This window comes from Delphinapterus leucas, chromosome 16 (assembly GCF_059928025.1).
Source record: "Delphinapterus leucas isolate spDelLeu-1000000601 "Yukka" chromosome 16, BTC_Dleu_Yukka2, whole genome shotgun sequence".
In the NCBI taxonomy this organism is placed as follows: Eukaryota; Metazoa; Chordata; class Mammalia; order Artiodactyla; family Monodontidae; genus Delphinapterus; species Delphinapterus leucas.
Window position 1 is genome coordinate 28,261,841 of NC_143144.1, and position 24,608 is coordinate 28,286,448.

A 24,608-nucleotide genomic window follows, 5' to 3' on the forward strand; every position below is an offset into this window, starting at 1 on the left:
CTATATCAGAGGGTAAGTCCATGTGTCTACCAGGAATTCCCATCCTCCCCAGAGGCAGCAAGAACACAGTGCTAACAGCAGCAAGTCTCACTGTACTGAGTCATGGAGGGCCAGGGGGAGTTCTGCACCCTCCCCTCCTCCAGTCCCTGAGGAGCCCAGGGCCATTAAGGGTCTGGTTTCTAGTTATGAAAGAGGAAGGCAGATCAGGAAGAGGAGGAAGGGCGGGGGCTGCATTCCAGGAAGACAGGGTCACTCTTACCAAACCAAGCCTGTTGCTCTCCCTGTACTTCGATGGCTAGGCCAAAATCAGCCAGCTTGACTGCGGCACCCTTGCATTTACTCGCCAGCAGGAGGTTCTCAGGCTGTATAAGGAAGACAGAGAACCTCGTGAGGCACCCACCCCGCAGCCCAGAGGGAGCCTAGTTTGGGCCTCGCAGTACTACCATCTGGCACCAGGTGGCGCCAATGCTTCACAAGCAAGAGGCAAAGGGGGAACCTGGGTAGTACCTTCAGGTCCCGGTGGACAATGTCATGCTGGTGGATATGGTTAACACTCTCCAGAATCTGATGTATACAGTGGCTGCAAAAGCAGAAGAAAGGTCAGTTCAGGGTTAAACCATCCATGACCACACGCTGTGGACAAAAGCACTTATCTCTGGGTCAGGGATTCACAGAGAATCACTCAACGAGGAGCTAGAACCTTGGACTGTGGACATCATCTGTTCAACCTACTTTATAGAAGAGGAAACTGAGGCCCAAGCAGATTAACTGGTTTTTCCAGGCTCTCCTGCTAGATAATGGCAGAGGGCAGACTAGAACAGGGTCCACCATGCCTCCTTAGACTGTAAAGGCCCAACATATTCAATTGGTTTCCAAGAAACTGGGGGACATCTCAGACTCCTGAGAAAGAGAGACCATCCAACTCCTTCCTTGTTTCTCTTCCCTGCTATGGTAACTCTGTTCTTGGAGAAGAGGCTTGTGGTAGCAACTCAGGAAGGATAGTCCAACTTATTAGCTTAAGTCGTTTCGGGGGTGGGTACACTCATTCTTTCATTTAAATGTTTATCGAGCACCTACAGGCACTGTGCTTGGTACCACATCAGCTGTAAAGATGACCCAGTGCCTGCCCTGAAGTTTACCATCTAGTAGGGGAGATAAAACAAGTACACAGGCACCATCAAGAAACAAGGTACTAAAGAGGGTTCCAAACAGGCACCTGAGGAGCATTTCTGATCATGATTTTTCATAGAAAAAGACAAACTAGAGTCACATTCAGCTGCTGATTCGTGAACCCACCTTCCAAACCATCCTGCCACACTTGCAGTCAAACTCCTGGTGGGGTGTACTGGCAGTCTAGAGCACTGGTGAAAACTGGGGGATGATTATGGCCCCCAGAGGACATCTGGCAATGCCTGGAGACATTGCTGGTTGTCACAACTGAGAGGGACAGTGCTACTGGCATCTAGCAGGTAGATGGTTCTAAACCTACAATGCACAGGAGGGGCCCTAACGACAAAAAATTATCTGGCCCAAATGTCAGCAGCGCTGAGGCTGAGGAACCCTGGCCTAGAGAATGGAGCAGGTACTACCAAGTGTCTGCTGAGCTGGTGACCTGGACTTATTTTTCCTTCCTTTAAAAGCTGATGCTGGGGCTTCCACAAGAGCCGAAGGGTCTTGCTGGGCTCCTGGAGGCTGAGGCTCAGGCCTCCCTATAGGACACAGCCCAAGAGTAGGCCAAACAGACTTTAAGACTGAGCTGAAGAGGCGAGTCTCCACAGAAATATATAATTAGAACAGAGGCAAGCTAGCAGGGAGAGCCTTCTGGCCAAAAATGGCAAAAGTGCGAACTGTCCCAGCAGAGCCAGGCCAAGCCCACTGGTACAGTCACCCGCCCTGACCCCCCCTCCTCCCCGCCAGGCTCCCTGAGCTATCACTGCCTCCTCCCGCCCAGAGCCTGGTCCTCCCCTGCTGGCACTGGAATTCATCTCCCACTTGAGAATTTTTCCTGAGGCTGAAGCATCTGAGGTTGATCAGCAAACAATGGCCTCTCAGGGTTGAGAAACCTGTGAGGAAGCTGTGCTCCCCCACCCTCCAGAGGCAGCCAGAGCTGCCACATATGCCTGAGAAGCTGCAGGCAGGATGATCAAAATCAGGTTGTAAGGACATCACCCGAGAGAAAACTCAGGGCGGGGGAGGAGCCGAGGAAGGAAAGGCAGGCCAAACAAGCGCCCCAGAGCTGCGGTGTGGGAGGAATTCTGCTGTGTCACACGGAGGAGCTGCCAGGGCTTCCTGGAGGGCTGGGGGCTGAAGGGTATGGCCGAGGAATGGTCCTCTAGCCTGTGGAGCCCCACATGGGGGCTGGTGATGGTGGTCAAGACACAAGGTGATTCAGGCTGAAATCTCCCAGGAAGGTTCCCCGGTTGGATTATTAACCCAGACATTTACACTCCTTTGGGACACAAACCATGTTTCCTCCATCTCTGGATCATCCCCAGGATGCCTCATTATGCAGTAGGATTTGTCAAAAGAAAGAAGCAGGGATAGGGAGGGTCCTTGGGCCCTTGTGAGTAGGCGGTGGTGCAAAGAAAAGGTATTTCTGGTGTGACGGCGTAAAGGAGATATGTAAGAGCTTTGCAAAAAACTGATCTGGGAGTGCTGAATTATTAACTCCTAACAATACCCACGGAATGTAGCCTGAGTCCAGCTCTACAGAATCCTTGTCCAGATAAGAGCTCTTCTGATCTCCCCCAAAGACGATTCAAATAGGCAGGACGCCTGGCCCCCAGGGCCCTCATCTCACCTGGCATCAGCTTCACTGTAGTATTCTCTGGCCACAATGTCTTCAAACAGCTCCCCACCGGTAACACTGCAACCAACAAAGAGTGTCAGAGGAGGCAGGTCAGGTGTCCAACCCCAGCATCCAACAGGTAACAGGTCACACTGTACAACAGCTTTAGAGAAGTGTCAGCTCTACATGCATTTTGTCTGACAGCCCAGAGCACGCCAGTCCTTCAATGACATGGAGCTTCTCCTTGGGACAACATGGGCCCTCCCTTCCCCCTGCACATTTCTGTTTCTGTAACCTATAGATTAGCTAATACTCTGGTAAAGATGAATATACAGGCATCTAAGAGAAAATAATCAACCTACTCAAACAGTCATAGCTTTATTTGAGACCAATCTGAATACGAAGATAAAGCTGCCCAAGAATGACAGACCTACCACTGAAGTTGAAGAATAATGAGACCAAGGACACAGAGACCCAACCCGGAAAATACCAAAGAGGCATTTCTACGAGGTGAAGAGCCACTTTTAAGAAATTAAACCGTAACCAAAGTGGAGGAGAGACCAATGGGAGCCTAGTTTATGACTAATAAAAGGTACCTTCAATTTCCCAGAATTTTTAAGGTCATGCAAAGACCTATGTTCTATTTCTCCACTAAGGACAACACACCAAGAAACAAGAAAAAAGCATCTGCACAAGGTGTGCTGCTGAACAGAAATGCAAGAGCAACGCCATCCCGGGGTTCAGAGCCCGGGGGAGATACTGAGTGAGCAAGGAGACCCTCGGCAACCTGCCCATTACCAGAGGAAGTTCAAAATCAAACTACTCTCCATGGGCAAAGGAGGGGGACCCTCGGCAGAGGCTGAAGACCCAGTTTAGGCCTTTTTTCCAAGCCTTCCTCTTGAGCCGGCTGGAGGGAAAGGCCCCCACACCCTCAGAAAGCGGCACTTACAGGTCAAACACGAGGTAGTGAAACCCTTCTTCAGAAATACTGTCATGGAGGCGTACTGCAAGAGAGGAGATGGGGACAGAGATTAACAGAGAGAAAACCTGGAAATCCTACTCCTCTTCTCCTTGGCCACCCCAGCCCTGCCCCGTCCTGTCAGCCCCACAGGCTCTCTCCTGAGAATGGGCAGACGCCCAGCAGCCCCGGTCCAAGGCAACATGGCCACAAAGCAGAGACGACCAGACCCCAGGTCCAGCGCTCTGGTTGCCACCTCAGACTGCCTACAATGTAGGCAAGAGACAGAAGCTTTGTGGCTAAGAAGTAAGATAGGACGGAGAAAAGCAAGAACCTTCTTCCCAGAGGGGGCTGGTCCCAGAGAAGGTAGTCCTGGGATATGACACGTGAGGGTGCAACGCAAAGCGAGCAGCACCGAGAGACACAGACTGCAGGGGGACAGAGAATGACAAGACGGGAGAGCCTGAGAGCCTGGAGTAGATGGGAACAGAAGAATTAGAGGGGAAGAAGTGGGAAAGGCAGAGCCCAGCAGGGAGGCGCGTGGAGGGAGGATGACGGATGGTGAGCACGGGAGGCAACACACAGATTCAGGCGACGACAACAATAACCATTTATTAAGTGCTCACTACGTGCCAGGCCTTGTATTAGGCTCTTTGCGTACATTACTTATGCTACAAGCATTTACTGAGTGACTACTGGGTGTTGGACCCTGTGGTAGATGGCGGGATTTAGGAAGGACACAGTACTGGCCTTCAAGGAGTTTATTATACCTGATGACCACCCCGAGATAAGTATTACTCCCATTCCACAGATGAGGACACTGGACGCTCAGGGACATACAGTATCTTGCCAAAGGCCAAAGATGTAGTGGGTCCAAATGTGAACCCAGCTCTTTCTGACTCCAAAGACTGGTCCATATCACTGTTTCCTATAAGAAATGTGGAGTAGCCCACACACCCCGGCAACAAAGCAATGCAGCCCGGAGAGAAACCACTCACGAATGTGCCTACAACAGCATCAAAGACGGCTCCGAGAGGCTACTGCATGTAGCTGCAGTGAAGGCTGCAAGAAAAGGCTGACGAGCAGAATCCCTTCCCACTCCCCACCTCCAGAGCTCGTGGGCAAAAGCTCAACCTAATGTCTTCTGAAGTCTCCTCTTCAAGCCTGTGCCCACAAAGCCACCTCGGGGTTAAATGCCAACCCCTGAGCATCATTCTAATGCAAACACAACTTTGTTTTGGCCAACCATCCTAGCTGCTCCTGTCCCTTCCCTCACCTGCACTCTCTTGATGGGGAGCCTATGTTCCAAAGGGCTTCTTCTGTTTGACCTTCACTCCATCCCTCAGCAGTTCCAGGAGCACCTTGCAGAACACTTCAAGAATGGCCTGACACCAAACCAACCAGTGAAGTTCTTGGATACAAAGAAATCACAGTGTCTCTTCCATGTCCGACCCCAACCAGCTCAAATGACAACTACCGTTTCCAGTGTGAGAGCGTTTCATCAGGGCTGAGGCACTTTCCTACATACCCTTCCCACCAAAGCAAGATCAGCCGAAGGTAAAATATAGGCACTCAGCCATCACTAGAGCCCTGTGGTTTTCCTCACTTGATAAATGAGGACTCGGGCCTGCCAGGGCTAGAACCAGGGCCTGACAATTGTTTATACTTCATATTGCCAACCTTACTAGATCTGATCTGGTTACTCACCCCAAAATTCCCCCAGAACTCAGTATTTCTGCAATTTACCAATGGGATCAAAGGCAGGTGGTACTTCTAAAACCCCTCCTCCTCAAATGATTCTCTCCTATACTCGGGCACATAAGCTCATACTTCTCTAGGCCTGTGGGGGACATAAGGAAGGAGCCATAGCCAAACCCTGCCTCCCTTCCACCCTAACTGAGCCAGGCACGCTCAAGCGAGCTCCCCCAAAGCCCTGCCACCCTCCCTTCTCACTTGTGGGTCTCTGGCGGGAGTTGGTGTCTCATGCTGAGTCCTGCTGCAGCTGCTACTCCCTTGCTTCCAAGAGGACTTTCCATTTAATTAAAAATTTGCTACTAAAAAGCATTAAAGTGTGTAATACAAATAATCCCCTGGAAATCAGCTGTCCCAGAAGCTAAAGACCAGCTTCATTAGGGAGGTGACCAACAGCAGCAGGATGATGCACTAACAGGGCAGCAGGTACAATGCTAACAGCCACTCCCAGGGGAGTCCTGCCGCCTGGCCCTGCCTCCTCAGGATCCCTGCCCCCAGACCCACCCCCCCAACCCAGCACAGCAGGGCTGAGAACAGGGCAAAAAGGGCAGGCACCCATGCCTCTGCCCAGACAGGGAGTCACTGGAACTTGCCCTTCTCCAGAAAGGCCACACACGGAGCCCAGGTGGGAGGAAGCTGGGAGGGGAATCAGAAGAGCAGAGCAGCAAAGGAAGACTAATCCTCCCAGGCCACCCAACCCAGAGAATGGCTTTGATGTCTGTCTCAGAGCATGGCAACCACCAAGACGAGGAGGGACAGGTGTGGAAGGCTCCATCGCTGAGCAAGACTGCTATCTTTTTGTTTCCATTTGTAGAGAAAATTAACACAGGACTGAGAACAAGACAAGAAACTTGAATGCACCACTCTAACTGCCAACCTAGCAGATTCTTGATATTAATGATCCAAATTACAATACCTAACTCTTAGTTGAGCTGTTTCAATGTGCTCGGCATTGTGCCAAGTGCTTTTACACATGTTATTTGACTGAACCCTTGCGTTAGCTCTGTCGGGTAGGTACTTCTATCACCTCCATCTAACAGGACAGGAAACGGTGGCTCCAAAAGAAACTCACCCAAAGTTATACTGAGAGGCAGAGCTGAGACTTGAGGACAAAGCAAACTGACAGCAAGATCCCTGATTTTGTGGAACTGCCTGTCAGGGAGTCACTTTCTCCATCCTCTTAGGCAAAGGAGCTCCAACCTGTCCCCACTAGCCCTGGCCATTCTGATTCACTCAGCAGTGTCCATTCAGCACCTCCCTGAAGCAGGCGTGACTGTACATGCCACGGACACAGCTGTGAACAAGGGAAACCCAGCTCTGCCACTGCGCAGCCTCTGGGGGATCGGGGAAGACGGGCTTTAAAGAAGCACTTACACAAATGCATAACCAAGTGGTACTGTGCTGAGGGCTGTCAGGGAGAAGTAAAGGATGCTATGGATGCATGGGGAAAAAAACAATCCAACACCCAGGCCATTCCACAGTCATGAGAGGGTACGAAGGCCAAGGAGGACCAGGCCAACTCTAGACAGGAAGATCTGGAAAAGGAGTATGAAGCAGTTACTGCATTACAGTGATAAACCTAATTATTGTTCTTTACAAACTGTGGAAGGAAGAACAGGCCAAAAAAAACCCTCGATGTCTCATACCTTCAAGTACTGACAAAGCCACAACCCAAATTTTGTGGCTGTTTCCAATTCTTTAAAAGCCACCAACAGTATGCCACATTTTAACTAACAAACTTTGGTCAAAAAAGCACTGACAAAGTATCACTGTTCATGTCCATGGAAATAACACAGTAGGAAGGAGGTCCTGTCATCCCATGGGCTGGTGAGGGATGAACGCTGTCCTCCAGAAGTGGGTGGGCAGGGATTTGGGAGCTGCTCAGTTATGATCCAATGTTTCCTTCTCTTTCTTTACAACCGCTTTTGCTACACTTACTATTAGCTGTATGGACCCTGGGCCCAAGGTAAAACGCAGCCAGGCTTGAATAACTTGCGAACTGATTTGGGTCTGGGAGTCTAGGAGGGGTCACTTCTGGGAGCTGGAATCTCCATTTTCATCATTTCCATTTATTTCCTAGGCCTCCTTTGCTTGCTGAACCTTTTCAAAACAACTCCACGTAGAGGCACAGGTGACAAAACAGAGGCACAGGTGGGTGAAACCATGTGCCGAGGTCACAGCTAACCAGCAAATCCCAGATTCAAACCTAGAGGACTTGACTCTAAAGCCACAGACCTTTGCTTCTCCACGTGCAGTCCATGGATCAGCAGCGTGAGCATCAGCAGGAGATGTAAGGAAGCTCAGGTCCACCCCAGACCTACTGAATCAGAATCTGAATTTTAACACAATCCCTAAGTGATTCACGAGCACATGAAAGTTTGAGAAGTGCTGCTCTAAACCACAATGCTAGACTGTGATGAAACTGCTGGGGCAGCTCAGCACGAAGGAAGACAGAGTCTATTCATTAGAGGAATTTAGAGCAGAGAGCAAGCAGAGCACAGGTAGAAGACACTTCACTCAGACTTTAGATGATTAGCACTACTGCCGTTTCCTCCTCTCAACTCCACGCCTCCGGCCACTCTCCCAGGGCTGTTTCAGGTCCTGCAGGATGCCTGAGAACCAACAGGCTTCAAAAAAAAAATAGACTTTACCTTTTAGAGCGATTTTGGGTTCATAGCAAAACTGAGAGTAAAGTACAGAGAGCTCCCACCTACCCCCTGTCCCCACACACGCACAGTGTCCCCCAACATCAACATCCCCACCGGAGCAGTGCATTTGCTACAGCTGATAAGCCTACACTGACACATCATTATCGCCCAGAGTCCATGGTTTACATTAGGGTTCACTCTTCCAACAGGCTTTCAACTCCTGGGGCAGAATATCTATCAGGGAAAAAAACTGGGGGTGCCTGGCTCCTTGTACCAAATACCCTTCTGAATTCAAGTGCCTAAGGGTCTGACAATAACCAGAGGTGGACCATATGCTCTCTGCTCTCAGCTTCCTCAGTTCTGCACCACTCTTGGGCTGGTCCACTTGTATCCCTGAGGGACGGAGTTAGAGGCTAGAGCCAAAAGGGCCACAGCTCTGAAGGATGGAGCAGCGGAGAGAGGAGATGAATACTGAATTAAGGGGACCAAACTGCCTCCTCTTCTGCCACAAGCCAGGTCAGGCTCCATGGCAACTCCGCCTCCTGGACCTGCAGCTCCCCCACATCTCCAGGAGTCCTGGTTCCCACTGGACGCCAGATAGCCTGGCTAGCCCGCTCTGCCAGGACACGGTCCTGACTCACCCTTCCCTCCCCCTGCTCTTGACCCCAAAATAGGGCCTCAGACCAACACGCCCAGGATCTGGGAGCAGTCGTGAAACGGAAGCACAGTTCTAGGAGATCAGACGCTGACAAAGGGAGTGTGCCTTGCCTGGCCTTCCCTGGGTCCTGCTCCCTCCCGAACAGAGCAGATGGCTGGGGTACATGGTCACTCCATCTGCCTTAATTCTGAGCTGGGGGCAGGTGGTTAAAAAGAAAAAAAAGCGGGGGGGGGCTACCAAACCAAGTAAAGTCTAAAAGGTCAAAAAGTATATATCTAATTTAAAAGAAAACATAAAAAGAAGGCTCGGGCATTATTCAGCTAGAATCCCAGTTTTGTACTTGCCGGTTGATTCTCGACTGTCTTCATCCTACCCTAACCCTGCTGTGGTCAACCATGCCCGTGTCGCAGGTAACGCAGACATGGTTCTGCCTCCTGCATCATCTACCCCACCCCTTGTTCTCCTCCCTCCAGGAGGACAATTCATCATTGCTGTACGAGTTGGTCACCTGGAACATAAGGAAAGGAAGTTGCCGTCCGCAGACCCTGAGACCCGGGACTGGAACACCAAAATGCTTCTGTGCTCATGGATGGCTTCAGTCACCCACGTTCTTTTTTCCTCCTACTCTGGAACTGCTAGGTCAGAGGTCACAAGCTCACAAAGCCTAGAGGGACCAGGTAGGCAGTACAAATGTGAGATAACAGCAAAAACAGTGGCCAGCGGGCTGAAGGGGCAGCCACTGCCCAGCCCCAGCTGATTCTGGCCACATAATGGATGTGGGCTCAGCAGAGCCAAACCTTCTGATTTGAAAGATTGGGAAATAGAATTTTTTTCAAAGTGTGAAATCTCGTTTTAAAATACTGGCAAACAATAAAAATATTTTTAAACCACTGAGCCGGCCAAACAAAACACGCCTGAGTTTGTGCCTGCTGTTTTAGCTGCTCCTCTCATCATTTCTCTTCTACCTAAGGCAACACTTTGGTCCCCACCATCCTGTTTGCAGGTGAGAGTCTAACTTCAGAGAGCTCCGGTAGTTCCAAACCCAGGACTTGTGGGCTGAGAAGTGCTGGCTCCTTGGAAGACTGCACCAGGCAGAGCTGAGCACCAGCTATGCCAATCTGCTTCGGGTGTAATCCAAGCTGCTGATTGCCATCTATAAAGCCCTGCATGGTTGCAGTTCTGGTTACCTCACAGCTCCTCTCCCCTTGGGCTGGAGTACGACCTCACTCTCCTACGTTAAGCGCTCCCGGTGAGCATTCCAGCCCGAGATCTGGGAAGCCGGAGGCTGAGTAGCTCTGGAGGAAGCATCGAGCTTCGGCAAGTCGCCTTACAGCCCCAGCTGCCAACCCAGTGGAGTGGGAGGCCTCCAGGGCACTGTGGGAGCCCCGATATTGAGGCCATGCCTGAGGAGCGCGGAAAACGTGTTGTCCTTTGTGATGATCACAGCTTTCAGGGAAAACCTAGGAGATGCTCCCTGCTCTGCCTCAAGTCAAGCTCAGGGCTTCTGCTCAGACACTGCAGCCAGCCCAGTTTCTGTTCCCTCTGCAAGAAGCACCGAATTGGGGCCAGCGTTTTTGGCAAAGACTACTTCAGCTGAACAATGTAAAACGGAGCCGGAGTGGGTTGTGGCAGGCAAACCTCCTCGGCTTTACAACAACCAACAATGTGCTCCTCTCCCCCATGTCAGGGTGGGAGCAGGGAGAAATCCTCTTATTTTTCTCCTTCACCATCCAAGTGGCTCCTGCCATCCCATCTCCAGAGAAGCCAGGCGGGTGGGCAGCTTGCTTTCCCGGCTCCGGGGAATACAAACGGGAGCACCATGGAAACCCCCAGAGTGTGCATGACACCGCAGCAGGAACAAAACTTTTTCAAGTCCAGAAACAAAATCCGGACCCTTTTATGACGGCCATGGAAGGTCCCTGGTGAGGGATGCTGGCAGGCTACTAGCCCAGAGCCTCACACGCCGAGGACCTGGACCTCAGCCCAAAGACGGAAGGAGAGGGGAAGAAAGCGAGTCTGAAACATATTCTGATACCTCACTCCCAGCCCTGAGATGGCACCACAGGGATGGAGACACTCAGGTCTCTGAACTAGAACACCCCAGAATTCTGAGCAATACATGGCTGCTATCCTGCTTGGGCAAAAAAAGACATCAGGCAAAGGCCCAGGGACAGAAGTGGTTCCCTACACAAAAACAGTGGATTTCTGTTCTCTCCAACTTCCACAAAATGCCCAAGAAATGCTCTATATAAGGGCACTTACCAATGTTTGGATGCTTCAAAAGTCGGCATATCCGGGCCTCACGTTCTAGTTTCTGGTGATCTAAGAGCAGAAGAGAGAAAACAAAAGCCATCAAACACCCATTCTATTTGTGGCCACCTGGCTATTCATATGCTTTCAATTCTTAGGCACCAACTATGCCCTTTTTACAATTTGCTGAATTAATACATCAGGTCACGGCAATTCTGGAGACAGATATTAATGACAATCTTTTCCTGATGAAGTGCCTTAGGAAAGCTTCCCAAGTTAGTGAGTGGCAGAGCCAGGATATGAAGCCAGGTCTTTAACTAAAACTGTAGTGCTCTTTCCACCACAGCAGGGATTTCACTGGGCCAGTGTGTCCAGAATCTCTTCCTTGTTGGAAATACTAATAATAATGGCTAAATTTTATTGAACACCTACTACAAGACCAGATATTGTGCTCGGAGTGCTGCATATATTCTCTAATACAGTCTTCATGGCAACCCTGAAACATAATGATGCTGACAATGAAGATGGTGATGATTTGAAAATAATAATAATACTAGCTAACATTTATTGAGAGCTTACTTCTACACCAGGCAGATACATATTTTAATTTAGTCTCATAACAATGCTATGAGGTTGGTAGTATTATGATGCCTGTTTTGCAGAAATCCTGCTTCTCCCCAGGATCCTCTTGGCTGTCCACTGCTGGGAGCTCTGACCTCTTGGCACTCAGGCTCTGGGGTTACTCTGCTTTGGTGAAATGACCAGAATCCAAGAGCCCACAAATCTAAGCAAGCTGTGTTTGGTCAGTTCCTTCCCCAGGAAGGCAGAGCTCCAGGAAGTAGAAAGAGAGGCTGCTACTACTCAAAGCAAGGTGGCCTAGAAGCCCTGTCCACCCTACCCCCCATCTCTACTTGCTGGAATCCTGCCAAAGTCACCTGCTTCACAGAGTCTTCCCTGTTCCTCATGGTAGTCTGTGACTTCTCTCCCCATGACCCACCCCCATCTCCCACAGCACCTCTTATAATTCTCACATCACACATTAAATCACACATTAAATCTTTCGGTCACAAGCTTTTCAAAGGGTGGGACCTCTCTGCGTGATGCTTCCTAGAGTTCCTTCCATATCAGAGGCTTAATAACGGTTTGTCAATAACATTGACAGTAGTAGTAAAAACTATTATTTACGAAGCATTTACTATATGCCAGGCAGAGGCACGGATTATCTTATTTCATCCTCACAGAAACCCCGTGAAGTGGAGGATCTGATTAGTTCCACTACATTGTAAAGGAGGAAACTGAGGCTTAAAAGGTTCAAGTAACCTGGCCAAGGTCCCACAGACAGGCAGTGGATACAGGTGGTCCGAGCCTAGAGCCCTCCTTCTCATTGCTATGATGTGATGACAAGATAAAGAAAAGTGAGAGTATTAAGTAAAGACTCCAGGCTTTGGGGGGCATAGTCCAGTTCACCTCAACTTCCCCAGGTCCAGGCAGGTACCTTCCCATCCATAGCTGCCAAGCAATTCCCACCTCCCTTGGTAGGGGCTTCTGCCCATCCACCTCTACCTAAATAGCAAAGAGCCTCTGTAAAGCCTCCCATGACCCTCACAACCATCTTACCAGGCAGGTGCATTGATTATCCCATTTCACAGATGATAAAACAGGCCCAGAGAAGTTAAATAACTTGCCTGAGATCCTACAGCAGGAAAGGGATAGAACTGTGATTTGAAGCCCAGGCCTGCCTGAGATAATGTACGGATTATAGATGAGAAGGAATTCATATTTACCGTTTCACCAACCACCCTCAGCTTTGTCCTAAACTTTCCCTCTAGGGACAGCTCTGCTTTGTGGAAGAAGGACGTGGGGACAGGCAGAGATTAGTTCCTGCTGCCCAGCTAATCCATCCCAGCTGTCCAAAGATCTGGGTCAGGCCTTCCTTCCCATCCTCGAGTTCAGTATGACCACTGACCAGGATGCAGCCAGGAGAACTCCAGGTAACCCCACATTGCCTGGGATCCCTCAGGGCCAGGGACCTTCAGAAGGTAGGCAGTTGAGGAAGCAACACTAGCCCTGCCTAGTCCCCCTGCCCCCCCTGCAGGGGGCCTTGCTTCTTCCAGATCTTCCAGATCTGGCCAGAGGATGTCAGGGCAACCCCACCTTCCTTCCCATTCCTGGACGTGGGATGGCAGTACCAAGCTAGTCACCCTAAAGCTGAAGACCTACCAGCCCTCTCTCTGACCACTCACCTCACACCCTCCAACCCACAACTCTCGGGCTTGGCTGCCCGGGCAAGTGCGGGAGAACAGTATCTTGCGATGCGGAGGTGGCAGCTGAGGAGAAGGCCCAGAAGATTAATGTTTATCTCCTCCCTTAAGACTCTTACTGGCTAATAGTTACAGTTCCACAACAGCAACAGCACTAAAAATACGGGTGCTCTGGCACCCATATTATCAGTGACTCAGAGTAAGAAGAGAAGAGACACAGAGTCACACTTCCAGCTCCTTGAAGGAGCTGCCCAGGGTCCAGAGGGTCCTAGATAGTCACTTAGTTCGACCCTAACTCCAAGGAGCTGAGCCCCATGTTCTGCCCAAGGCCTGTGTCTCCTCTGAACCTCGGGTCCTTGCTCTGATCCTTAGTCATGGAGTCTGGCCATTAACACATCAGCTTTGGAGTCAGAGAGCCCCAGACTGAGTCTCAGGGCCGCCATGTTGGGTGAGTTATTAAACCCATCTGAGCCTCATTCATTCACTCAGAAAATATTTACTGAGGCCTACTATGTGACAGGCACTGCTCCAGATGCTGGGGATATGGCAGTGAACAAAAGAGATAACAATCCCCACCCTCATCGAGCTGATATCCTAGAGGAGCTGAGGGGGAGGGACAGACAGTAACAACTGGATGGTATGTTAGATGTCGTGGTAAGTGCGATGGAGAAAAATAAAGCAGGGAAGCGGGAGAGTGGACACGTAAAATAGGTGGTCAGGGAACACCTCAGCAAGGAGGTGACGTTTGATTAGAACCCGAAGGAGGTGAGGTGAGAGAGTGAGCCAGGCACACAGCTTGGGAAAAAGTTTCCTCACTTCTAAAATGGAGGCAGCGATATTCATGGATTAAATGATGTATTTGGGTAAACGCTCAGCACAGTGCCTGGCACACAGGGAGAGCCTCCTTTCCAAGGGCCCAGTGATAAGACAGACGAGACCTCCCAGGCTGGGCTTGTGCCCATGGCCATCACCAGAGACACGAGAGTCAGTCCCACTCTCCCTCAGCCTGGGCAGTCATGGGGTCCACAGCACAGCAACTGAGCCCTCCGACCTGGCTCCATCACAGCCTCCTGTTTGGGGGTGGCCCACCTGTGTCTAGAGCCTACAGGGGAAGGTTAACAACAGGGGCTCATCAGACAGAGGACAGCCCAGGAAACGCTGCTGCCCATGGGATCCCTGGTCTTCCTCGGCCTCAGCCTTGCTGGCTGTGGCGCCCTGCCATCCCGAAGCTCTGCTCAATGAGCCGTGTGGTTTCTGCTTACCACGCTCTCCCTGACTCCTTACTCCTCGCACAGCCAGCCAGCACCCCACCTCTCCAGCTGTTGTCTCTTGTCCCTTTCCCCCCTCACTTCCGGTCCTGTTGTCCCCTCCAGGGCTGCTCCATGTCTGGGAAAAAGCAAAGGGCTCCACCCCAGCAGCAGTGGTGTTTGAGGAACAAGTAAGGTTTGCAGAGCATCTTTTCCAGATGCAAGGTCTGTCCTGTAAACTCGCATCCCCAGCCCCAAAAGGGGTAAGGCCACTGAACTGGCCTGGTCCACAGTGGTAGGTCCAGTCCTGGCTTGGCATCCCAAGGTGATTAAACATCAGCCGGTGCTCTTGTCACAAAGGCAGCCTTCTCCCTTGAGACGCCCCCTCCTTCCAGTGACCACTGAGTTTGCCGTTCCTAGGGAACAGCCCAGACCTTCCAAGGCTGACCCTCTTCCCACCCACCTTTCAACTGGGCTCATCCCCACCCCCTCACACGGCCCAGCCCCCCCTTCCTGTTTGACAACGGCCACTTCCCGCTTTTGCACAGGGCCACTTCCTGCCTGCCTGTGAGCTACTGCCATGGAGAGACCCACCCCTGCCGGCCTTCAGCCCAGCTCCAACCATAGCCCTCTGCAAGGATTTCCCCTCAAGAGCAGAGGTGGCAACAGGCGCAGAAAGCAGAAGCGGCCGTTATCAAGATCCCGCTTCAGGCTTTCCTAACAGCCCACCCAGGGCAGACCCAGGCCCTGGGACACAAGGATCCCTGGAGGCCTCATGTCTCCCGCTTTCTGCCCAAGCACTTCAAGACTTGGTTCAGGGCACCACAAAGGCCGAGTACCCTTGACAAGAAGGGCAGCAGGGAGTGACCGGATGCAGAAAAGAGGAAGCAGACAGTGAGGAGACGGTGCGTGGCAGAGGGGGGGCAGAGCCCTAGAAACACCTCTCCCTTAGGACCCCAGGGGTGACGCCCACTCCAAATTCACTTTCCTTCCCCAACAGGATCGGGGCCCAGGGAGGGTCGTCCAGATTCTCCACAGCCCTGCAGAGACATGCTGGCTGATTTAGTGACATTTCTCTAAAACCATGAATACCAGCACCAGCTTCAACTAAGATCCTACGGCCACCTAAACATACAACCCACTGTAAGTGGGAAAGGACACAGAGCCCTGCTCTGGCTATGGGGACTCTCCCCAAGTTCCAACCTCAATGACACCCTTGACTTTTCAAAGGGTATTTCAAAGGTCTGTGCCTGTGGCCCCAACATGGGTTAGGAAAAGCTTCCCAGAGCCTATCGAGTTCAGATGCTCGATGTGGGTCTCTCCTCTTGTTGCTCTTCCAAGTGCCCCCCTCCAGGCCCCCCGTAGATATCACTCCGAGGAGTATAAACAAGGGCAGCATAGGGATTTGGTGTCATAATCCACGTTCCCCAGCTGCTTATAAACAGCCCCTGGCCTTGTGCACTGACTGGTGGGAATCCCAAGCCACAGTCTCACTGACCTTACCCTGACATTGTGATGCCACATCCCTTCCTCTGTGAATCTCACTCTTAAGGTGCAAAGTCCCCAGTTAAGAGCAAAGTCCGTGTATCATGTAAGAGCAGGGGCCACAGCTTCTAATTCCTTCACACCCATACACCCGGGAACTAGCTGAGGGCTGTGAATACAGTGAGACGGAGCCTGAAATGTGCCCACGTGAACCCCCGGGGCTCTGTCCTTTAACCTGGTGTCCCCCTCTTCTCTTCAGTCCTAACTCGAGCAGTTTTAACTGGGTGACACAAAGACCTGAGCCCTACTTTGGTCTCTGAATCTTAAGACAAGAGAAGCTTTAACTAAGGAGGAAAAGGAGGGAGGCACCAAGAAGTGCCCCATAGTGAAAGTCTCCCAAACCAGCTTGGACAGGGAAAATCCCCATGGGGTCACTAGCAAGCCCCAAGAAGGCAAAGCTCTGCCTCTGGACACTCTCAAGGGCCAGAACAGGGTCAGCTGCCGAGTTCTCCATGCCCCTGGCAGGGCTCTGGGTGCCTGCAGCCTTTGCCCACTGTTTTGGTGACATTTCCTTCATGGTAACCAGCCCCAAGTAAAACATCCCAGGAAGCAGCCCCTAAAAATAGCTCCTCCCAGGGCAGCAGCAAGCAGGGGGAGGGGAAAGAGAGGGAGGAGAAAAGAGGGGAGCAGATGGGAAGCTGCTGCTGCTGATAGAGCCCAGGAAGTATAGGTGGTGTTGGGGGGAAGTGGCTGGAAATATCCCCATCATAGAGCGGTCTCTACCCACAGAGGTGGTTACAGATGACAGCAAGACCTAGCCAGCTGAAAGGAGGGATTTGCTCCACTGGGCTTAGAGCTCTGGGCCTAGATGGAGAGGTATGGGGGTGATATATCAGGATTTATCACAGGAGCTAAATATCCAGAATATGTGTTTTAAAGGGAAGAGTCAAAGGGTAAGTGAAGTCCATACTGCTTAAGGATGCTGGGATCTGAGCACTGGCAAAATCACTGGCATGCCTACATCTCAAAGCAAACCAATCTTTTGTGTCTTGGTTTCCCCACTGGCTGTGGGACAGATCTGGCTGGCCAGGGGCAGAAGACAAAGGGCCTCTGCCGAGAGGCACTCAGAAGGTGCAAAGTGCCCATTTCTTCCCGTCACCACCCTTTTGGCACCCATGGGATCAGGCCCATGTCAGCCCGCCAAGGCTGTCCAGAGAGCAGCAAGCACAGAGATGGGGCAGAAGCCTGTCACACCCACTCCTCCCCTTCCCTGTCTCCAGCCTCAGCAGAGAATGGGGTCAGCCACTCACCTCTAGGGTTTCAGCACAGCCTCAAAGCTTGGAGCACAGCTCCTACAAGGGACCAGAGCAAGCAGCAGGAAGAAGCAAGCAGCAGGGCTTCCCCTACTGCCACCTTGGATGGGGCCAACTTCCAACCTCCATCTCCACCCTATGATGCCAGCACCCCAAGTCACTCTGGGAAGGGGTGGGAGGGCAGGGAGGCAGGCCAGTGTTGTGCGAGCTAAGTCACACAGCTCAAAGCATGACTGTGTGATGAAACTGGCTCTCAGCACAAAGAAGGGGCCTCCAGGCTGCTTCCTCATCTACCCAGGGAGAAGGGTCAGAGGAGCTCCTTCACTTATACACAAGTTGCCCATTTCTCTGTCAACAGAAATTGGTCTGTTTTATCCTCAGGAGGAAAGCACGGTTTTGGATCTAATGTCTAATCTTCTTAAATGCTTCCTAAAGTCCCAGAGTCCCAGCGTTCCCATGCTGCATAGATTTCTCTTTCTTCTGCCCCTCCCTCATTGCTGTATCACCCTCCTCTCTCTTCATCCTTAACAGGAAAGTCTCACTTGGAGATACCACAGGGGACACAAATGTCATGGGGGCTACTCAGGCCAACACTAAGGGGGTGGAGACTTTTAGCTGGCACCACCCAGGGGGATCCTATTTCACTCCTCAGGGCCAGCTGGACCCAGAAAGGGACAGTCTTTGCCCTTCTGGTGGCCAACATGCGACAACTCCAGCCACTCAGCTTGCCACAGCCTTGGACACGAACTGACACCCCAAACTGGGGGCTCAGAAGCAGGCCTCTAATCACAGAACAGCCCATGTACACAGATGGCCACATACCGGCCAAGACACCACCTGGAGAAGGCTGGGCTAAGGTGTGTCTGGTAAATCTCAGAGATCATGGCAACAGCAACTGTCACAGCTGTCGCTGATTTTAGACAGCATTTCTTAAAAGTGTGGCTCAGGGTCTACCTGCATGAAATTCACTAAGGCACTTGTTAAAAATGTAGATTCTGAGGCTACACCCTAGACCTCCTGAAGCAGAATCTCTGTGGATAGAGCCCAGGAATGTGCATTTTTAACCAGTCTTCAAGGTGATCTTCTTGAACACTAAAATTGAAAATTGCTGCTTAGAGGAAGTCCCAGCATTGCCCTATATGGCTGTTTATGACACGGAAGGAAGATGATAAGCTGCACTGTCTTCCTATATCTCCCACCTGCTTTATTCTCCAAGCACAGGTCTTTAACCTCATCTGTCCTCCCCTACAGCTGTGTCAGGCCTACAGCCTGGCTCCATGGATGAGAAAGGGGGAACCCAAGCCAGCACCAGGGTACAAGGGATCCAGCAACTTGGCTATGAGTTTCCTGAGCGCCAAAGCCAAAAGGCAACCAGGCTGGTTACACAGTCCATTCACTCAACAAGTATAGGAGGCTCAATATGTATCAGGCACTTTGCTGTATCAATATGTATCCGGCCCCGCCCACACCAAAGTGAAAGAAACAGATATGGTTCCTACCGTTACCCTCCCAGGTCCTGGGGAAGGGGAAAGCTTTTGCTTGCATTTAGCTTCAACAGAAATTTCTTCACATGGGGTATACAGATTAAATAAATAAATAAGCAAAGCAAGTGCTGTAACAGATTTCATAATATTGTTACCAATAGCACCTCTTAGTAAGGCTTGGTATCCCATCATAGTGAAAGCAACTGGAATTCAGATAAATGGTCCAAATAGAGAAGTTTCTTATGACGTGAACTGCTCCAAAGATAAATCCTGAACTATGTAGAGAAAAGAAAGGACCATTTGCCCTTCAACTGTAGCAATATGGGAAATGCTTTGGATATAAGCAAGAGAGTGGGATATAAAATGTTATGCTCCATGAGGTGAAAATCTATATGCATATGAATAAAGATAAGAAGAGAATATGAAGATTTAAAAATAAAAAAAGACATAAGGGCTCAGGCTTCTGGGGGAGGGGGTGCTCTTAAATCTTAAAATAACGACTTATCATTGCCATCACCTGGCCCACTAGCTCTGCATCCAAGCCTATTTTAAATGCCTCCTGCAGCCTAGCTGAGAGCTAAGCTTGGAACCACCGGCTCCCTTAAGAGCCCCAACTCTACACCTACTGCTGTTCCAAAGCAAATGGAGTGACGTTATTTGACTTCAAGTGACTCTACGTAGACAGGCCCGCAGACAACAACAGCGCTCAAGGCTCAGCCACGTGAACTCATGCCCATGGGATCCCTGGTCTTGTCGCACAGCCACCACCGTGGGCCCCCGAGGCCACCATGACAAGAAACAACAGAGCAAAAGAAGGATTCCCATCCAGAGCTGACCCCCCAGAAGACCAGGTGATCTCTCCCCATGCCTCCTGGGCCACCTTACCATGGATGCCAAGGAGAACCAGCCCGATACGCTCTTTTTCACTCGGCAGCACAGAGGATCACAAACAAGAAAGATAACAGGCAGAGAGACTCAGCAAACACAGCAAGCTCCTTCAGACCCTCATGGATGACCCTGGTGGGCCCACCACATTCCCAGACACAGAAATCCAACACCTGTGGAGCCCCAGACAGACAGACAGCGACGAGTGAAACCCAGCCCCAGCCGCTGCACCTTTATAAAATATACAGCGTAAACTGAGAGGCTTCAGGGAAGCCACGGCCTTCACTCCCTAACCCCATGGGCACCAGCCTAGTGGGCACTGGCCCAACCCTCCCCAGGAGCTCACACCCCCCACGTCCACACCTACAGCACAGCCCCTGGATGGCTCCCTCTATCTCCAAGACAACACCCTCCCACTCTTCAACCGCCAAACAGTACGGGCACTTACATATTCCTGAACTCTCTTGTTGGCATCTGTGCCTATCAACCAGGACCAGACCTCTGTCCCAGAGTTAACCTGGCACACAGGCCACGCAGCAGAGCCCCAGTTTTGGCATAACCATCTCGAGAGAGGGGGAGTTGCTGCCTAAAGCATATGATCTTACACAAGAATCCTCTTGGGGAGAAAAAAAATCAAAGAGAAATGAAACCTCATCCCATTTGGGCAGGGAAAGAAAGATATCAGCTGGGAAAGATGGGACACGGTTGAAAAAAGGTGAGGACTGGAAAGGGACATGATCACATCAGTTAGGGAAGTTCAGGTGGGTAGGGAAGGAGTAGAAAATGATGGCCCAAGGCAGGCAGCTCCACAAAGTCACCACACCAGCTATCCTCATCCCAGAGTTCAGCTCCCAGCTGTCTCTCTCTCTCTCTCTCCCTCATCCCTGGGTCAGAGGACAGTGGTGCGATGAGGAAAGCAAAGCACTGCATCATTAACTGGAGACACCAGACACCAGCCCCATTTCTGATGCACCAGGGCTATGCTGTGTGGGCACGGGGAGGTATCCATTCTCAAACCGTCATCCCTGCCTGCGCCCTGCATCCTTGGCCAGAGGATGTCTGCCAAAGAGTCCAGCCCACCACACTGTCCCGCCTCCCCATGGAAGGAGGGCATCTGACTGCCCACATATCTCTATGGCAACCATCGCCTCCGACTCAAGGTACCCAGAGAGAAAGAAAACAAACAAATAAGTCAACTTACTAGCCAATGTAGAGGAAAAGCAAGAGACAGGGGCTGGGAGGGAGACAGCAAGACAATCCCTGCTTGTGAGGATGGAGAGAGGCCCTCCCAGCCAGGAGGCAGACACAGCCCTGCTAAACAGGTCCCAGAATAATTGACATGATAGAAGCCCACTGTCATTTTATAGCTTCTCCAATGCTTAGGGACATCTATTACATCTCTTACCCCAGAGACGCCCAGGTCATTACTGGCCATGGCCCACATCTTCTCCAGGGCATCTGTCCTGGCTCCTAATATATTTATCGCATCCTATTGCCTAGTCTTAATTCCTTTCTATGAGTCTCATAACCTTTGTCTTGGTGCTACACCCTGCAGCTCTCGATGACCTGACCCATCCACATACCTCCATAGTCACCACACCTGTTCACAGAGCACTTCACACATTGTTGGGTCTATACCTATCAGATGAGGTGAGTTTGGCAAGCACCCAATACAAGGTGCAGGGAGTGTAGGTTCAAGGTGTGAGAGACAGGGCCTGACCCTCCTGGCCTCAGGTACTTGGAAGGATCTCACAAGTTAGGCCCTCAGGCCTGGGCCTTCACAATTCTCAGATCCCGAGGCCAAGCTGCTTCCACTCCAACCAGGCCATTGAGATTTCCAGACCATGAGGCATCAGCCTCCACCCAGGACAGACTGCATCTGCTGTTGCTGCACCACCAACTTTGTAATTTGATCAAAAAAGCAATCAAGTTCATCTGGCAGGATTTGTTCCTGAGAAGCCCTCGACAGTAGCAGCCTCCCCTGATGTTTACAGATTCCCTTCCCTTGGGAGTCTGTTCTGCCGCCTGCTGGGCAGGGGGAGGCTGGATTTGTCAGAGCTGTTCACTTACTGCATTTTCATCTTAAGTCCCCACTGGGGCACAGGGATTCGGACAGCCCTGGAGTGGTTACCACTGCCCCAAACACAGACTCCAAATGACCCAAATGAAGAGCTAGCCACCCACCACTCCCCATATCCTCCACCTCCATAAAAACCAAACTCCTTTGAGCCTTCACAGACTACTCCTCCCAGCAGCAACCTACAACTCTTACATCTTCATTCTTTTCTACATGTTCCCCATACAATTCCTTGCCTGGTTTCAAAGTCCACCCACCCTGAAATTCCAACGCTTCTCCAAGTGCTAAAACGCACAATCCCCAACTCCTGGAGCATCTTCAGAAGAATCCATAGCCCTTGGAGGCACCCTTGGGAGAGACCAAGATGGGGAATACTCACCCCGGGCAGATAATTTCTTGGTATTGATGATTTTTGCTGCATACTCCTGCGTGGAGGTTTTCTTCACACACCTGCGGACCACAGAGAAAGCACCCCTGGAGGGAGAAGGGGGAAAGAACTGGGAAACGGAGCAAACACACTTCAGGTCTGAGGACAGTGATGCTCCCAGCACTAGACCTTTAGTCAAAATCACACACACACACCATCATAGTACCCATCACCATCCAACATGGAGCAGAAGGATGTGGCCTCTGCAGGACACTCAACAGATGTGGGTGGAGGACCACCCTACTCCCACACCCACATCTAGTTCTGGGCAAAGCAACAGCCCTAACCTCAGGCTGTGCGTCAAGCTGGTGGCAGATGCTTAAAACACACACCTGCTGCATCTCACAGACAGCCCTGCAGTCCCGGCCTAGAGGACCCGGAGAAGGCAAGAGACCCTGCCCTCTTCTCAGCAGGAATAGTTGGGGGTAGGAGGAGGGATTAGAAAGAGGGTATAATCCCCTGAGAGAGAAATCTCCCTCAACCATGGGGGAAGGTGGGGAAACTGAGGCTCAAATCCCCCTCACCCGGCTTCATCCCACTGCATCCTGGCTCAACTGACAGCAGGGAAAGAGAGGATCCAGTTGTGGGTCTCAGACATCAACAGCTCCCCTTCCCCATGATATTTCCCTCTACGTCCGCGCCCCCCCCCCACCCGCCCAGTCCCCCACGGGAGCTTCCACACTCCAGCTCTCGAAACATCTAGGGGGGCGGGCAGGGCGGGGGCTGCAGTGGCCGGGCTCGCCGCCGCGGGTGGGGGTGGGGGGGCTGGGGCTGCTGCAGCGGCCTGCTCAGTGCGGAGGGGAGGGGGATGCTGCGGCTGCGGCGCGCGGCTCCCGGGACCGCTGCAGGGATGGGGGGAGGGGACGGGGGTGCTGCAGCACTGCCCAGCAGTGGGGCTGGGTTCCTGGAAGCTGCACTAGCCGGGGGCGGGGCCGGGTACCAAACATCCCCCCACACCCGGGCACCGCAGCGGGGTTGGAGGTGCAGGGCCGGGGAGGGTCCTGAGTGCCAGGCGCGTGGGACATAGGACGGGATGCTGAATGAGCTCCTGAACTGAGTGGGAAGGGGGCAGCGAGCAGGTGGGGTCGGGATGGGGGGCGCCTGAAGGCTGCAGGAGGGGCGGGGCTGGGGGCGCCCAGGAGCGCTCCAGGGGCTGCAGTCCCGGCGGCAGCGCGGGGTGCAGCAGCCCGGGCAGCTGCTGCAGGGCTCGGAGGGCGCTGCGGGGCAGGGAGCTGGGGGCGACGGGGCCCCCGGAGGCGGCTGGCGGGAAAGGCTGGGGGTGGGGCGGGCCGAGGGGGCGCTGCAGCGGCTGGTGCAGGGCCGGGGGGCGGGGCGAGGAGCCGCATAGCGCCCGGGCGGCTGGGGCAGGGTGGGGGGGCCCCGGCGGGCGGCGGGCGAGCCGTACTTGCCGAGCTCCTCGAAGAGCTGGTAGTCGTCGGTGAAGCGGGTGCAGGTGGCGGTGGTGGCCATGCTGGCGGGCGGGCGGACGCCGCGGTGCAGCCCGCGCCGACGTCGGTGCACAGTCACCGCCGACCGGCCGAGGGAGCAAGAGGAGGAGACGGGGCTGAGCCCGGCAGCACCGCGAGACTTTACCGGGGAGAGCGAGGGAGGGAGGGACACCCCCGCGCCGCCCGCCCGCCCCGCCCCCAGCCCCGCCAGCCCCCACCCCGCCCGGCCCCCGGCCCGCCCCCGGGGAGGGGCCTCCCGCCGCCGGCCCCGCCCCGCCCAAGGGAGCCGCCTGGGCTGGGTCGAGCGCGCGGGGGAGCGAAGGGGAGGTGGGGGGTGGTCTCAGCCCTGGGCCGCCCGGAGGGAGCTGAAAGGTTCGCGACCTGTGGGCTTGTCTCAGGGCGGATCCTACAAGTGCTCAGAACGTGCGTGCGAGTGTGTGTGTGTGTTGGGAGTGTGTAGGGGTCTGGACCACCGAGTTTTCTGGTGAAGCTCCACACTCGAGTCCGGCGCACACGATGTGGAGAGAGGGCCAAGGTCAAAAAGCCCGTGTCACACTGCACACTCGGGAGACGCCCACAGTCTGTGCAGAGCCAGCTCTCAGCAGCCTTCCCTCGGGAAGCTGACAGTCTAGACTTGTGTAAGCATCAGGGCCATTATTAGATAAAACCCTTCAGGCACGGTTTGTTCAGGGAGACCAGGCCAGGGCGAAGGATGCAGGTGGAACTCTGCCTTCCTGCACTCCAACCTTAGAGATGAGAGAATGTTCTCTCTCTGGCCAGCTAAGAAAGGGATGAAATGGGAACCATTTAGAAAAGGCTTTGTGCGGTGTGGGCTAGAAGAGCAAGTGGAAGGAAGAAAAAAATAGCCCCATTTTCTTGCAGGCAGCCTTTATTTTATTTTATGGCACTCATCACATTGTGTAATGA

The 24,608-nt window shown here is 52.5% G+C and overlaps 1 protein-coding gene across 20 annotated transcripts in view; it reads right to left on the reverse strand.

The window, feature by feature from the left end:
- Nucleotides 1–23,809, reverse strand: part of CAMK2G (calcium/calmodulin dependent protein kinase II gamma) — a 54,205-nt gene extending 30,396 nt beyond the window's left edge. For 7 of the 20 annotated variants that reach the window (XM_089897704.1, XM_089897711.1, XM_089897706.1 and 4 more), the window contains exons 1-7: nt 23,639–23,809; nt 22,186–22,280; nt 11,067–11,126; nt 3,738–3,792; nt 2,801–2,866; nt 508–580; nt 260–362 (exon numbers count right to left, since the gene is read on the reverse strand). In XM_089897704.1, coding sequence (XP_089753830.1) covers nt 260–362; nt 508–580; nt 2,801–2,866; nt 3,738–3,792; nt 11,067–11,126; nt 22,186–22,280; nt 23,639–23,703 — 517 coding nt within the window. In that variant the 5' untranslated portion in view covers nt 23,704–23,809. Of the gene's footprint in view, nt 1–259; nt 363–507; nt 581–2,800; nt 2,867–3,737; nt 3,793–11,066; nt 11,127–17,357; nt 18,820–22,185; nt 22,281–23,638 lie in introns of those variants that run through there. The other 13 variants (XM_030759342.2, XM_089897707.1, XM_022590907.2 and 10 more) reach the window with 5 other exon arrangements.
- Between the last annotated feature and the right edge of the window lie 799 nt (nt 23,810–24,608).